At 41.0% G+C, this 15,669-nt stretch overlaps 1 protein-coding gene across 1 annotated transcript in view; it reads left to right on the plus strand.

The window, feature by feature from the left end:
- Positions 1-15,669, plus strand: part of LOC124545739 (cubilin-like) — a 718,402-nt gene that overhangs the window by 455,994 nt on the left and 246,739 nt on the right. The window contains exon 45 of the mRNA XM_047124681.1: positions 3,401-3,588. Coding sequence (XP_046980637.1) covers positions 3,401-3,588 — 188 coding nt within the window. The remainder of the gene's footprint in view (positions 1-3,400; positions 3,589-15,669) is intronic.

Genomic DNA, 15,669 nt, shown 5'->3' on the forward strand with positions numbered 1-15,669 from the left:
ATCCCAAGGTATTCTCAAACAGCTGCACATATGACCATAGTAGGGAATCCAGATCTTTAAAGGGGCTGATTGAGAAACTAAATGTGCTTTATCAACCGTCTGGCAGCTCAAAACAGAAAAGGCATGTTGCTCAAACATTTGGTACCAACGGTGATGAATTTTCCAATACCAACATAATTTACTGTTCCACATTCTTATAATGCACAGAGGTGGAGAATTTCCTACTCAAATGAATAGTGGCTGTTGCAACACATGGCAGCCCAAAAGTCTGTACTTATCAAAGTTAATTAACCTGACCATCACTCTCGTGTCAACCTGAAAGTCAGTCAATCACTCATCCACTGTTAATTACAGCAGAATATGCTGGGGCAATGCTTGCAGGGCATCGGAGGCAGCTCAGAGTCCAGGGAAACTCTGGGTCTCTGACAACTGTCCAGTGACTTGCCTTGAGTCACAAAACAGTTGCCAAATGGGTTTTTTTGCAGCCACACCTGACCTCTACATGTGGGCAGTCCTGTTTAACATGTGCCAGATGATAATCAGAGAAGGGCCACTAGCTTGCATATTGAGCAGAGGCAGGTCCAGATGAAGATTGATGGAAAGAACTTTTTTTTTTTGTGAGCGGATTACTATGCTTCAATTGATGCGTAAATACTGAGCCCGATGTACACATATCCAGATAGAGCCATTATGACAGCAGTTGGATCATCAATGACACCAACGCATGGTGGTTCAATGGTAAGCAGGGCTATCTGGATCATCCCATTGGGCACCTGGTGTTTTTTACCATGCTCTTCTGATTGAACCAGCTACCATTGTTGAGAGAGTACCTTGCTTGCTGCTGCCAGAAGTTCATGTGAGTCAGAAATCCCAGCGACTTTGGCAAAAGAAGAGTCAGAGAGGGCTAGTGCCATATTTTGAACCTCTGGGTCGTGTGTTAACCAGACATTCATGTCCCTAATTAGTGAATCTGCATATAAGGTAGCACATTGGGAACACCCAAACTAACACCTGTGCAAGAGACCTTGCAGGTCAGCAATCTACGACTACTGAGGGTGCTTGTGGTTAATCTGTAACCATGCCACCACCACATGGATTTGATGACCACAATACTGCATGAGCAACTGACAAATTTCATCAAAGATAAGTTTCTCAGGGCTGGTAAAGGGGTTCAAATTCTGTATGATTTTGTATAATCTCTCACTGCTGGACAATAACAAGGCAACTTTATCAGCTGGTTTGATGACATGCCTTACCAGGCAGTGCAGCAAGAACTGGTGCAGGACGTTTTACCATCTTTCTGTAGCCTTGTTGAAATTGGTGAACAGCATAGGGGGTGACAGGGAAGAAAGATTCTCTGCCAGCACCTAGCTTGCTATCGGTGTGATGTGAGTACGGGGCGATTCTACATTCTGTTGAGCAGTTCTTGCATTTGTTCCTGCTGCAGCTTTTATTGCTGCTCTTGGAGGCACAACTGGGTGGGTTGTCTCCACGCGACCTGTGTTAATGTTAAGTGATTTTGTTGTTTCCTCTTTGTTTATTGCTCTCATGTTAAATGTTAACAAAACGGATTTTTGTGGCCAGGAGCTATCAAATGAATTAAATACGTTCACATAATTATGGAAGGCTAAACTATGTTATTAGTTTTAGATTTTATTTCCACCTTTCTGACAGTCAAGCATTAATCGCCTTATAGAACAATGAAGTTATTTTTGCCGGTTTGCTAAAGAGATTAGGCTTTCATTAAGCTTTTCTGCTGAGGCAGTGAATTTATTTGAAACGAAGTGTTTAATTTCACACTATTGGCTAGTTTCAACTGTTCGCTGCAATTCAAGTGCACGTATGGCATTATGCCATAATAAAGAACCAAACATGAGATAATACAGTACTGGTACTACAAGAAAATTTACATACGAATGTGCATTTTAAGCCGAATTATGAATTTTGGTATGGTTCATGAAATTCCGACGCTCTTGAAGTAGCCTCTTTTGTCTTGTTTCTTTTATAACATAATGTAAGATATTTTAAAGTTTTACACGTACTAACATAGGGACTTCCTTAGTCATCATAGCTGTGCAAGTGCGGTGACATGTGTTATCTGGCACTCTGTTGCAACTGCTGAAACAAAACTATTTCTAACAGGTCACAGGAAAATATTGCGAATGGTGGTTTGAAAAGCGTTACATTCAAAGCAGATTTCCTCTTACGCAAGATGAACTATGTGAGAGAATGTACGATGAATTTCTTAAATCACAAAGCGTTTGACTCTCATTTAAAAATCAATTCTTTGAGGGCGACCATTTAGAAGAATTTCGAGCCCAGAAGATCAGACATTTACGTCGTTATTAAAAATTTTACTGGCACATTTGTGTTATGTATCCTAAAGTGTAACATGCGCAAAAAGATCAACAGTATATGTGGGGGTTTAGGTTCTCTTCCAGCTTATTAAGCTTCGAGACCAATATTGTATGTGAATGCTATGTATATTAATTTAAACCATTATCTTTCCTTACTTGTGTGTTCGCACTACTTAAGAGTGATCTTGCTATTGGCTGACTACATCACGTGTACTATGCTGTCATCAGCTGGCGAGATCATGTGACATGAGCTATGACTGGCCTACAAAAGCGCATCACAATCTCGATTTCAATGCTTTGGAAAGTGACATGCAGTGTTTGGTGGAATTCAAATTTATACCTTTGTAATACGAAAGTATGCAGCGTACATGTTGCTGCACATCAAAGGTCTTTCAAAACGTGTTTTTTTCCCCCTGAGTTTAGTTCTCTAAAGTGCCAGGAAATTCTACGTCGGGATATAAAACCATAAACATTCAAAGGATTGATGAGTTTTACAGTGCCGAGGAAGAGTATACTGTCACTTAACATGGAAAAAGTGTATTTTCACCCGGGAGAAAGTGTATTTTTAACCGGGAATTTTTTTTCCTTGTCCACGTATACACCCTGTGAATACAGGAAAATGCCTTCTTTCAGAACATTTTGCATCATTCATTGTCACTGTGCTACTCCTGTCAGTAAACAAAGAGATTTGAATTTTAAACCTGTATGACAAGTTGTATGTTAGTAACATAACCTCATTGTTTTAAACCACTCATGAAACTTAGTATTATCAATTTTTTGTAAGCTGATATTGTGATGCACAATGGCCTGTTTTCTTGTCAGTGGGTACTGGGCTGAATAAATGTGTCAAAATTCATTTGAACTACTGCCAGAGGTGAAATTACAGAATAACAGCTGCATGTGAAACACTGATTTTTGCTGGGAATTACTTATTACAAAACCTATAATTCCGTACAATAATTCATAAAGAAATCATATTTATGTGCTGTGCTATGTCGTGCATTTTCTAATCTACATACTCATGTATTTGGTTCTTTCTGCAGGATGTGTCCAAGAGCTAACAGGGCCAGAAGGTGAAGTAACAAGTCCTGGATACCCAAATGCAAGGGATCGATTTCAGTCATGTCAGTATGAAATTACAGTTCCCAAAGGCCGCCGTGTTTCCCTTGATGTGCTTGACATGGACCTAGACAATAGCCTAATGTACAACAGACCTGCCAGCTTTATATCAGTGAGTTATTGGACTCTGCTTGCATGCTTGCATTAAAAATAGTAAAACTTTTTATAGGCTTATTGTGCACTACCTGTTGAGTGGGCGAGGGAAAACAAATATGAAGGGGGTCGTGTCAGAGAAAATAGGATATCAAAGAGCATTTTGCTGTCCGCAGTCCAGAGAAGAAAGAAGGACAAAATGAGAAGTAAATATGGATAGAGAAATAGAAATGAAAAGTGAAATTAATAATACGATTAAGAATTAACAGGAAAACAAAACTGGCGGTGGGGCAAATAGAAAGGGAGAAGGAGAGATGAAGATAGTAAAAAGAAGTAAGGAGAGTAATCAAGTATGTGAATAAATGTAAAATATAATAAAAAGGAGTGGGGTATTTTGTGTTAACAGAAATTAGCGACAAGAAAATTATGGATTGCATGAACAGATTTGAAACCAAGTTATCCTTCCCTGTTTTTTAGGGAAAAGTAGTATCGACTGGGAAAATCCAAATAGTTCTTGTGATGTAGCAGGTACTTAGATGCCTTGGGTCAGATTCAGCATATGGCAAGCAGGTGCCTGAGACATAGAGTTTGTCTATGCCCATTCAGGCACTCACCCAGTTTAACAGTCATCATTCTTATAAAAATGATGTGCAGTGAACACATGTTACTTGGTAAACAATATACATGATTTCATGTATGGCATCGACTTAGATGTTGTACAATTTACCAGTGATGGGGCTTTTGTGATCTTTAGTGGGTGGGTGCATGGGGCCAAGTATGACCAATGCAATAGGGATAATTGTATGATGAGGATATCAGAAAGACTTGATCTCACTTCAGGGCTTGGATTGTGAAGGTCATGTCTATTGGTAGAGTAATGTATAAAGAATATTCAAAGCCATTGTGATGTGGGGTGATTCTAAGTTTTCAGAAGTAAGAGCTCCGTTTGTCAGAGCACTAGAAGGTTACTGTCTGGGAGATTTATTTGCGGACAAGACCTGAAGATCTCTGGAGTAGATGTGATATATAAGTTTAGGAAAGGCTGTTGATGTATGTGTTGAGGAAATCTACATATACATCTATACTACATCTATACTCTGCAAACCACTGTGAAGTGCATGGCAGATGGTACTTCCCATTGTACCAGTTCCTATGGTCTTTTCCCATTCCATTCATATATTAGCATGGGGAGAATGACTGTTTCAATCCATCCATGCATGCTGTAATTAATCTAATCTTTTCCTCACAGTCCCTATGGTTGTAGTATGTTACTAGAGGCATCATAGTTCTTGAAACTTTTTAAGTAGACTTTCTAAGGATATGACTTTTCAAGCTTTCCCATTGAATCTGTTGCAAATACATTTCTGGGGATTGCTGCTTCATTGATGCAATTTCATGACATCATCAGGTGGTGGTAATTGCTGCTGTCACTGGTGCATGGTACAAATGATGATAATCAGATAGCGGCGTAAAAATTTATAGGGCCGGTAGTAAGCAATACACATGGGCAGGACGATGCTCACAGTTGGAGGAAAGTGGTACTCCTAGTGCCCCCTGCTGAGAGCCACAGAAAGACCGTTCGTGCATGCGCTGTGGGCAATGACTGTGCTGCCAAAGCTCCTGTGGTTAAGAGCTGAATTAAATATCAGCAGTGCATTGTGTCGAGTCATGAAGCAGAAGTTCTTGTTTTCCGGAAGGATAGTTTACATCCATCTTTAAGAGTCTGCCAGATCAGCTTCTTCATCTTTGTAACTCTCTCCCATGAATCAAACAAACCTGTGATCATTTGTGTTGCCCTTCTCTGTATAAATTGAATATCCCCTGTTAGTCGTATTTGGACAAATCCCACAAACGTGAGGAATATTCAAGGCTGGGTCACATGAGTTATTTATAAGCAATCCAATTTGTAGATTAGTCGCATTTCCCTAGTATTTGGCCAATAAACTGAAGTCTGCAACCTGCTTTGCCTATGACTGTGCTCATGTGATCACTCCATTTCATATCCCTACAAAGTGTTACATCCTAATATTTGTATGAGTTAACTGATTTCTGCTCTGACTCACTGTCCTATTACTTTTTTGTTTTGTGAAATATACAGTTTTACATTTCTGATCATTTAAAGAAAGTGGCCAATCTTTACTCCACCTTAAAATCTTATCAAGATCTGACAGAATTTTTGTTTACCATCTTTCAGACAGTACTATATTATATAGGGTGTATCCGTAGGATGAAGACTGTGCTATACTTTGTAACAACAACTGCTTCTGATGAGTGTGACAACACAACTGTATAAATTTGGTTCATGTGAGCAGCTGCCAGCGGGCTCATGTGCCACAGTTGCCATGTATCAGTAGTACCATCTCCCACTTTTGGCTATGTGAATCCGGATGCTAACTAGAAAAATTTTTCTGGCCTGCGCAACCAGCCAGATTCACACATGCGGAGAGCAGTCTTGAGTTGTAGTGGGTAGGGCAGTAGTCTCCACATGACCTGTGAGTTGCAGTGGGTAGGGCGGTAGTTTCCACATGACTAGTGTTTACGTTTAGTAATTTTGCTGTTTACTCTTTGTTTACAGCTGCCATGTCAGATGCACTGTTTACTCTTTGTTTATAGCTGCCATGTCAGATGCATACAAAATGGATTTCTGTGGCTGGGACCTATCAAGTGAATTAAAATACATTCACATAATTACAAAAAACTAAAATATATTATTACTTTCAGTTTTCTGATTTTTATTTGCACGTTTTTGGCAGTCAAGCATTAATTACCTTGCAGAACAATGGAGCTATTTTTTGGCAAACAAATGTGGCTTTTATTAATCATTTACACTGAGGCAGTCAATTTACTCAGAACAAAGCATTTCATTCCACAGTATAGGCTGAATTTCATGTGCACATTTTCATCTTCTGCCATGTATGGCATTATGTCATAATAAAGAAGCCAAACATGAGATAGTACAGTACTGGTACTCCAAGAAAATCTACATCACAGGAACCACACTGAAAAACTTAATATCAGTTTGTGCCCTACTTCATTTTGAATCTGGACATATGAATGTCCTGTTCAAGCCGAATTATGCATTTTGGTATGGTTTACAAAATACTGATGCTCGTGGAGTATCCTCTGATGTCCTGTTTCTTTTATAACATAATGTAACACCTCTTAATTCTATGTACATATGAACATACAGGCTTCCTAGGCCATCATAGCTGCGCACACTCAGTAAATGCCTGTTTTCTGGAGCTATAGCTGCGCACACTCAGTAAATGCCTGTTTTCTGGAGCTCTCTGCCAGCTGCTGTAGTGAACCTATTTTTAACAGCTCTCAGGAAAATATTGCTAATGATGGTTTGACAAGCATTATTTTCAAAGTAAATTTTCTTTTATGCAAGATGAATTATGTTACACATGAGAACGTGTGATGGAAGTTCTTAAAGCACAGAGCATTTGACTGTTGTTTAAAATTTAACACTTTGAGGACCAGCCACGTAGAAGAATTTTAAGCCCAGAAGACCAGACATTTATGTCATTATTTTAAATTTTACTGGCACATTCGTGTGATGTGTCTTAAAGTGTAACACATGCAAAAAAGGCCAGTATTACATGTGAGAGCTTAGCCTCTCTTGTAGCTTAATGATCTTTGAGATCAATATTATATGTGAAAGCTTAGCTTTTCTTGTAGCTACACTACGTATAATAATTTAATCCATTAACTTTTCCTATTTGTGTGTTTGTGCCACGTAACAGCGATGTCGGTGTTGGCTGACTACAACACATGTTCTATGCTCTAAATATCTGCTGTCATCAGTTGGCAATGTCACATGATGTACGCTATGATTGGCTTACAAAAGGGCATCACAGTCTTGATTTCAATGCTTCGGATACTAACTCACTGTGTTTGGTGGAATTCAAATTTATACTTTTGTAATATGAAGATATGCAGTGCACATGTTACTGCACATTATAAAATGTTGATCATTCAAAGGACTGATAAGTTTTATGGCTCCGTAGGAAAGTATACTGTCACTTAACATGGCAAATATGTTATTTGTTAACCAGGAATAATCTGGGATTTTTTTTTCCTTGTCCACGCGTACACCCTGATATGATAATTGTATCATGATGATAATTGAATCTTCTGGAAAAAGTTTGAGCTTACTATTAAAATTGCTTGCAAGGCCATTAATATACAATATGAACAGCAAGGGTCCCAACACACTTCCCTGGCACACACCCAAAGTTACTTCTACATCTGTTGATGACTCTCGATCCAAGAAAACTTGCTGTATCTTCCTTACAAAATAATCCTCAGCCCAGTCACACATTTTGTTTGATAGGTGATACGATATACTTCTGATAATAAGTGTAGATGTGGCTACTGAGTCAAATGCTTTATGGAAATGGAGAAATACTGAATCTTCCTGACTGCCTTGATTCAAAGATTTGAGAATGTCATTTTAGAAAAATGTGAGTAGAGTTTCACAAGATAGATGTTTCATAAACCATGCTGGTTGGCATGGAGGAGGTCATTCTGTTTGAGATACATCTGCATCTACATCTAAACTCATGCTCATAAATTAAGGATAATGCTGATACATGGTGAAACAATGCTCTGGTGGGTGGTTTGCAGATTTAAATCACCTCGAGGTATGACCATGTGGTGCATTTGACCTGTGGTCATCGCATGTTGGTGCTGGCAGCTGTCCACATATGCAGAGGTGTGTTGGTGCACGTCAGAGTACAATGCAGCGAATAAGTGTGCAGACGTTTTCAGATGTGCTGATGGTGACAGTGTGTTGAAAATGGGTCAAAGAACATATATTGATGACGTTATGAGGGGTAAAATAATAGGGTGACTGGAGGCTGGTCAAACACAGCAGGTCGTAGCACAAGCCCTCCGCGTGCCACAGAGTGTGATCTCAAGATTATGGCAACGATTCCAGCAGACAGGAAACGTGTCCAGGCACTACTGTTCGGGATGTCCACAGTGTACAACACCACAAGAGGACCGATATCTCACCATCAGTGCCCGCAGACAGCCACGTAGCACTGCAGGTATCCTTGCTCAGGACCGTACCGCAGCCACTGGAACAGTTGTCTCCAGACACACAGTCTACAGATGACTGAACAGACATGGTTTATTCACATTGAGACCTGCAAGGTGCATTCCGCTGAACCCTGGTCACAGGAGAGCCCGTAAAGCCTGGTGTCAAGAACACAATACATGGTCATTGGAACAGTGGTCCCAGGTTATGTTCACGGACAAGTCCAGGTATAGTCTGAAGAGTGATTCTCACTGAGTTTTCATCTGGTGTGAACCAGGAACCATATACCAACCCCTTAATGTCCTCGAAAGGGACCTCTATGGAGGTCATGGTTTGATGGTGTAGGGTGGGATCATGATTGGTGCATGTACACCCATGCATGTCTTTGACAGAGGAACTGTAAGAGGTCAGGTGTATTGGGACGTCATTTTGCACCAGTAAGTTTGCCTTTTCAGGGATGCAGTGTGTCCCACCTTCCTCCTGATGGATGATAATGCACAGCCCCACCGAGCTGCCATCGTGATGGAGTACCTTGAAACAGAAGATATAAGGTGAATGGAGTGGCCTGACTGTTCTCCAGACCTAAACCTCATCAAGCACATCTGGGATGCTCTCAGTCTTCAAACCCCTGGGACACTTCAGGAACTCCGACAGGCACTGGTGCAACAATGGGAGGCTATACCTCAGCAGCTGCTTGACCACCTGATCCAGAGAATACCAGCCCATTGTGCGACTTGTGTATGTGTGCATGTTGATAATATCCCATATTGATGTCAGGGTACATGCACAGGAGACAGTGGCGTTTTGTAGCACATGTGTTTCGGGACAATTTTCTCAACTTACCACCAATACCGTGGACTTACAGATATATGTCATGTGTGTTCCCTATGTGCCTATGCTATTAGCGCCAGTTTTGTATAGTGTCAAGTTGTGTGGCACCACATTCTGCAATTATCCTTAATTTATGAGCATGAGTGCACATCTGTATTCTGCAAACAACTGTGAAGTGCATAGTGGAGGGTATTTCACATTGTACCAGTTATTAGAGCTTCTTCCCATTCTATTCATGCATGGAGCCCGGAAAGAATGATCATTTGAATGCCTCTGTGCACACAGTAATTATTCTAATCTTATCCTCACAATCCTTATGTGGGCGATACATAGTTGGATGTACTATATCCCTAGCATCATCTTTTAAAGCCAGTTCTTGAAACTTCATTAATAGATTTTCTCACCAAAGTTTACATCTGTCTTCGAGAGTCTGTCAGTTCAGTTCCTTCAGTATCCGTGTGACACTCTCCCATGAATCAAACATATCTGTGACCTTTCGTGCTGCCCTTGCCTGTATACATTCAATATCCCATGTTAGCCGTATCTGGTATGGGTCCCATACACTTGAGCTGTATTCTATAATGGGTCTGACAAGTAATTTGTAACCAAAGTCCTTTGTAGAATGATTCCACTTCCCCACTATTCCTACAATAAACCAAAGTCTACCACCAGCTTTACCCAGGACTGAGCCTATATGATCATTCTGCCTCATGTCGTACAAAGTGTGACACCCAAGTATTTGTATGAGTAGGTTGATTCCAACAGTAACTCATTCATATTATAGTCATAGGGTATTAGTTTTTTTCATTTTGTGAAGTGCACAATTTTACATTTGAGCTCAGAATATGTTCTAAGATTCCACAACAAATCGATGTCAAAGGTATCGGACAGCTGTTTTACAGACCATTTTTACTACCCATCTAGTAGGTGGGTGTGACATGGGCTTTCTTGCAACTACTGGGTACAGGTTTTTATTTGAGTGATCTACAATATATTATATTTAAAAGAGGAGATAATTCAGCTTCAAATTCAATATGGAATCTGATAAGGATTCCATTGGATCCTGGAGCTTTGTTCAATTTCAGTGATTTCCTCAGTTTTCAACATTAACAACATTAATGCTTAATTCAATCATCTTTCAGTGATATGAGAAATAAATTTGGGCAATTTATGTGGCTTTTCTTTTGGAAATGGGCATTTGAAAACATTTCTGCTTTTGCTTGCTGCCATCAATTTCAGTTCCTGTCTCAGCCATAAGTGACATGAGACTAACTTTGGGCCACTAACAACCTTGACATACGACTAGAATTACGTTGAATCTTGTGAAATATCATTTGACAGTATTCTGCTATGATAGTCACGGAAGGCTTCATGCATCCCTCTTTTGCAGCCAAATGAGTTTCATTCAGCCTCTCAGTATCTACAGCCATCTGCTTTGTTTCACACTTGTCATGCAGTTGTCTGCTTTTTCAGAAGCTACTTTATAGTGACCTCACCATGATGGGTCCCTGCCATCCTAAAATTTCCTACTGGGAACATGGTTAGCTATTCTTTTAAACTTGAGTGATAGTTCCTCTACATGCTCCTGTCCTGTGCTAAAAATTTCAGTCCTCATTGAGATTTGACACTACTGCTTATTTATCTAGTTTGTTGGACATGCAGATTTTTCTGTCGTTGAATTTGCCCTCTGTACTTTGCTAATAAGTTTTGGTACAATTGCCTCATGGTCACTGATATCAGTTTCAATGTAGGCATCCTCAAATATTTCAGGCTTATTTGCTGCCATTAGATCCATCAAGAGTGGGGTTTCAAACTGTATGTTCTAGAATAGTTTGAGATAGTGAATTTAGTAATGTTTCAGAAGAGGTCTTACCACGTTCACAACTGACTAAACTGTAATCATCCCAGTTGATTTTTGAATAAGTCAAGTCTTCTCCAGTAATATCAGTATGATTGCAGAATGTACACATAAGTGAAATGAAGTTTTCTCTAAAGTTTTCAGTCACATCAGGTTATGAAACTGGTGGTCAATAGTATGACTCAGTCTTTCTCAAACAATCTTGCATGCAGCTTCAATTTCTGTCTCAATGGTTTTGAGATTTTTGCCTACTGCATCAAATACATCACCTCCTTTTACCATTAGCCCATTCTTTTGATACCTGATTAATTTTCCCCAAAAATGTATCCCGTAAAATTTCAAGTTTTAACCAGCTTTGTATACTAAGTGTTATGTGAACTTCAGTGCTTTTAGGAGAGCTTCAAACACAGGCACTTTATTTTGGGACCTTAAAGATCTCAACCATAAGAAGTCACAGCCCTGCTTGTTTCAGAATTTTTGCAACCTCTATTTCAAGCCTGCCATTCAATTCAGAACAAGGGGGCCATGATCTGCTCTGAGGACAAAGATACAGATTGTGAGCTCAATTGAAAGTCCATGAGCAAGGCTAGTGTTATCAACTTTCTCTGACAGTCAATGAAATGATGCAATTATGACTTCAGGGCCCAAACCACAGGCACCATTCATCCCAACATGCATAACAACCTGCAGTTGGTTGCTTCCCTCAGTGGCTGCCAAAATAGCCTCTTCAGCATGCAGAATGAGGCCCCCGAAGTATACACATTGTGTGCACGTGGCATTCCTTCCCATCCTTTTCTGCCCTTTCTGTTAGAGCTACCATCATTAGATGTACATTTGAACTGTCAATGATTAATAGACCCCTGCTCTTTTGTGTTTGCCTCCCCTATACCCCCAATAAACTGCCTTTCATTTGACAGTGGTCAGAGTATTTTCGAGTTGCTCACAAATAGCAGCTTACTCATCCTGTACCTGAGAACAGCATACGCAGTAGTGCTGCATTGTACCTAGTGCAGTGTTTCATGGAACAGTAATAAAATAACTTTAAATGAAACAATGGAAAGTCCAGGATGGGAGTAGCAATCTATCCTTTATATAATATTGTTGTAACTTTACACTAAGTTTCCTGATTCTCTTTTAGTCAATTGGTCTGTTATGTTACAAGTATTATCAATAGCCTTTTAGAACTGGGGCCATTTACAGCCAGAACAAGATATTTATTACCACAACAGAAAAACTTAATTTTGGCGTTTCTCTGACACATTTTTCATGTTATGATCACTAAAATTAACAATATTGTTAATTTACCATGAATGCAGATAATATGAATTGCTGTCAAGAGAGAAAACTAATGCGACCTGATAAGTTAGTTATTTACAGTAACTCTAATAATGCATATTTGCTACAACACTCATAACTTAACGTAGGTTCTCAATAACAGATGTTTGCAAGAATATGAAAACAACACTCACAATTGAATGTTTTTCATAAATGTATGTTTCTCCAATGTTAATATACACTGAAATTCGATGTGAACGATTCCATGGATACCTTGTGTGTAAGGAAGGGAGTGTATGAAACAAAAGGGATGGCAGTCGTGAAACTGTAGGTAATGTTCCTTATTGGTAGGTTTCATGTTGACCAAGCTAAAGGAGTAAAAGAGGAGAGGAGCAGGGAAGGGGAAAGATGGATAGGTGTATTGACACAGGATGGTACACAAAGAGGGCAAGGGCATGAGAGTGGGAAGGAGGTTATAGGACAGAGGGGATGGAAACTGTTGGGTGGAGGGTGTGAGTACTGTTGGTTGAGTGCGGGACAATTTTGGGAACAGAGAATGTGTTGTAAGGAATACTCCCATCTGCACAGTTCAGCAAAGCTAATGGTAGGTGAGAAGATCCATATGCCTCAGGAAGTGAAGCAGCCTTTGAAATCAAGCATATTATCATCATCTGCATGTTGTGTCACAAGGTGTTTAGTGTTGCTCTTGGCCACAGATTGGCTGTGGCCTTTCATCCTGGGGGACAGCTGGTAGGCAGTCATACCAATGCAGAAAGTTGTACAATGATTGCAGCAGAGCTGGTATACGATATGGTTGCTTTCACAGGTGGCCCTTCCTCTGATGGGGTATGATAAGCCTGTGACAAGACTGGAATAGGAGGAGCTGGGTGGGTGGATTGGGCAGGACTTGCACCTGAGTCTTCCACAGCCATATGATCCTTGTGGCAAGGGCTTGGGTTGGGAATGGCATAGGGATGGACTAGAATGTTGTGGAGGTTAGGTGGGTGATGAAACACTACTTCAGGAAGGACGGGAAGTATCTTGGATAGGATGTCCCTCATTTTAGGGCATGATGACATGTAACCAACCACTTCCTTCACCAATTCTCCACCATGCCTACCCTTTTACTTCATGGAACCACATTTATCATTTGATGCCACTTGCCTCTACATGAACACCCCCATGTTCATGGTCTTACTGTGATTGAACAACACCTTTCCCAACTTCCTTCAGGCTACAAACCCACTACCTCTCTCCTCATACGCTTTAATGACTTTATCAGGACCCACAACTGATTCTTCATTGAAGGGAAGGTATACAAACACAGCCAGGGGGTTCTCTTATGCCAACCTGTTTATGGGCCTTCTAGAGGAGACCTTTCCAGCCCGCCAAAATGCCAAACCCCTAGTCTGGTTCACGTTCATTGCTGACATCATGACCTGGACTCAAGGCCACAACACTCCATCCTCATTCCTTCACAACCTCAACACTTTTTCTCCCATCTGCTTCACCTGGTCCTCCTCAATGCAGCATGCCACCTTCCTGACACTGAACTCCTCCTCTTTGATGGCTCTGTCAACATTTCTGTCCACACTATACTCACCAACCACCAACAGCACCTGAATATTGATAGCTGTCATCCCTTCCACACCAAAAGGTCCCTCCCATACAGCCTGGCCACCCGGGAACGGCATATCTGCAGTGATAAGAACTCCCTTGCCCAGTGTGCTAAGGATCTCACCAAGGCCTTCACAGACAGGCACTAGACTCGAGACCTAATCCACAAACAGATTTCCCATGCCATTTCTCCACACACTTCCAATCCTCTCACACCCCCAACAACCAGCTAGAAAGGAGTGTCTCCTTTGTCACGCAGTATCACACTGCACAGGAACAACTGAGCTACATCCTTCATCGGGGCTTTTGATTATGTATCATCATGCCCTGAAATGAGGAATGTTCTACTCAAGATCTGTCTCACCCCTCCTAAAGTTGTGTTGCGTTGCCCACCCCACCTTCACAACATCCTATTCCATCCTTATGCCACTCCCAACCCCAACCCTAGCCACAGGGATCATACTCCTGTGGAAGACCAAAGTGCAGTCCCCCACCTAGCACCTCCTATTCCAGTCCTGTCATAGGCTTACCTTACCCCATCAACGGCTGGCCACCTTTGAAAGCAACCATTTCATGTACCAGCTCAGCTGCAAACACTGCACATCTTTTTACATTGGTATGCCTGCTAACCAGCTGTCCACCAGGACAAATGCCCACAGCCAAATTGTGGCCAAGAGCAAAGTAGATCACCCTGTGGCACAACACGCAGCTGAACGTAATATGCTTGATTTCAAAGGCTGCTTCACTACCTGAGCTATGTAGATCCTTCCCTCCACCACCAGCTTTTCTGAACTGCACAGATGTGAGTCATCCTTACGACTTAATAGCCGTTACCAAAATTATCCTGACCTCAACCTACTGTAACCTGCTGTCCTCACACTCTCCATCCAACAACTTCCGCCCCTTCTGTCCTATCACATCATCCTTATTCTCATCCATTTGTGTGCCCATTGCCTTCCCCGTCCCCTCCATATTTCTGCCTCTGTTCTGCATGACAGTTGCATTTTGGTCTAAGCTGCTTGAGATAGCAGTCCTGTGTGCATTAGGTGTGCTTGCTTGTGTCAGTGATGGGGATGGTGATGTGTGTGTGAGGTATGCTTCCTAATGTGAGTGAATGTGTGTGTTCATTTCCTGAAGGTAGCTGTGGCTAACAGTTAATTTGTAAGTGTCTTTTCATTGTGCCTATCTGCAACTCAAAGTGTCATCTTCGTAGTGTGTAGCAGTCTACCTTTTTTCTTATATGGTTGACATCTCGTGCTGAATTTTCTCTAGCATATATTAAATAGTTACAGTGTATATATGCTGGCTAGGGACTGTCATTATGCCTAGAAATTTAAAGTATGTGATCTGAGGCTATCCCAGTATATATGCTGATTGAACGGTTCTCGGGTGTCCAGCCAAATACGATCAGCAAATGCCCATAATATTTCAGCGAATAACCAGTCTGCCATCACCAGGTAGTGCTGATACAGTCC

Source organism: Schistocerca americana, chromosome 8, assembly GCF_021461395.2.
Source record: "Schistocerca americana isolate TAMUIC-IGC-003095 chromosome 8, iqSchAmer2.1, whole genome shotgun sequence".
In the NCBI taxonomy this organism is placed as follows: Eukaryota; Metazoa; Arthropoda; class Insecta; order Orthoptera; family Acrididae; genus Schistocerca; species Schistocerca americana.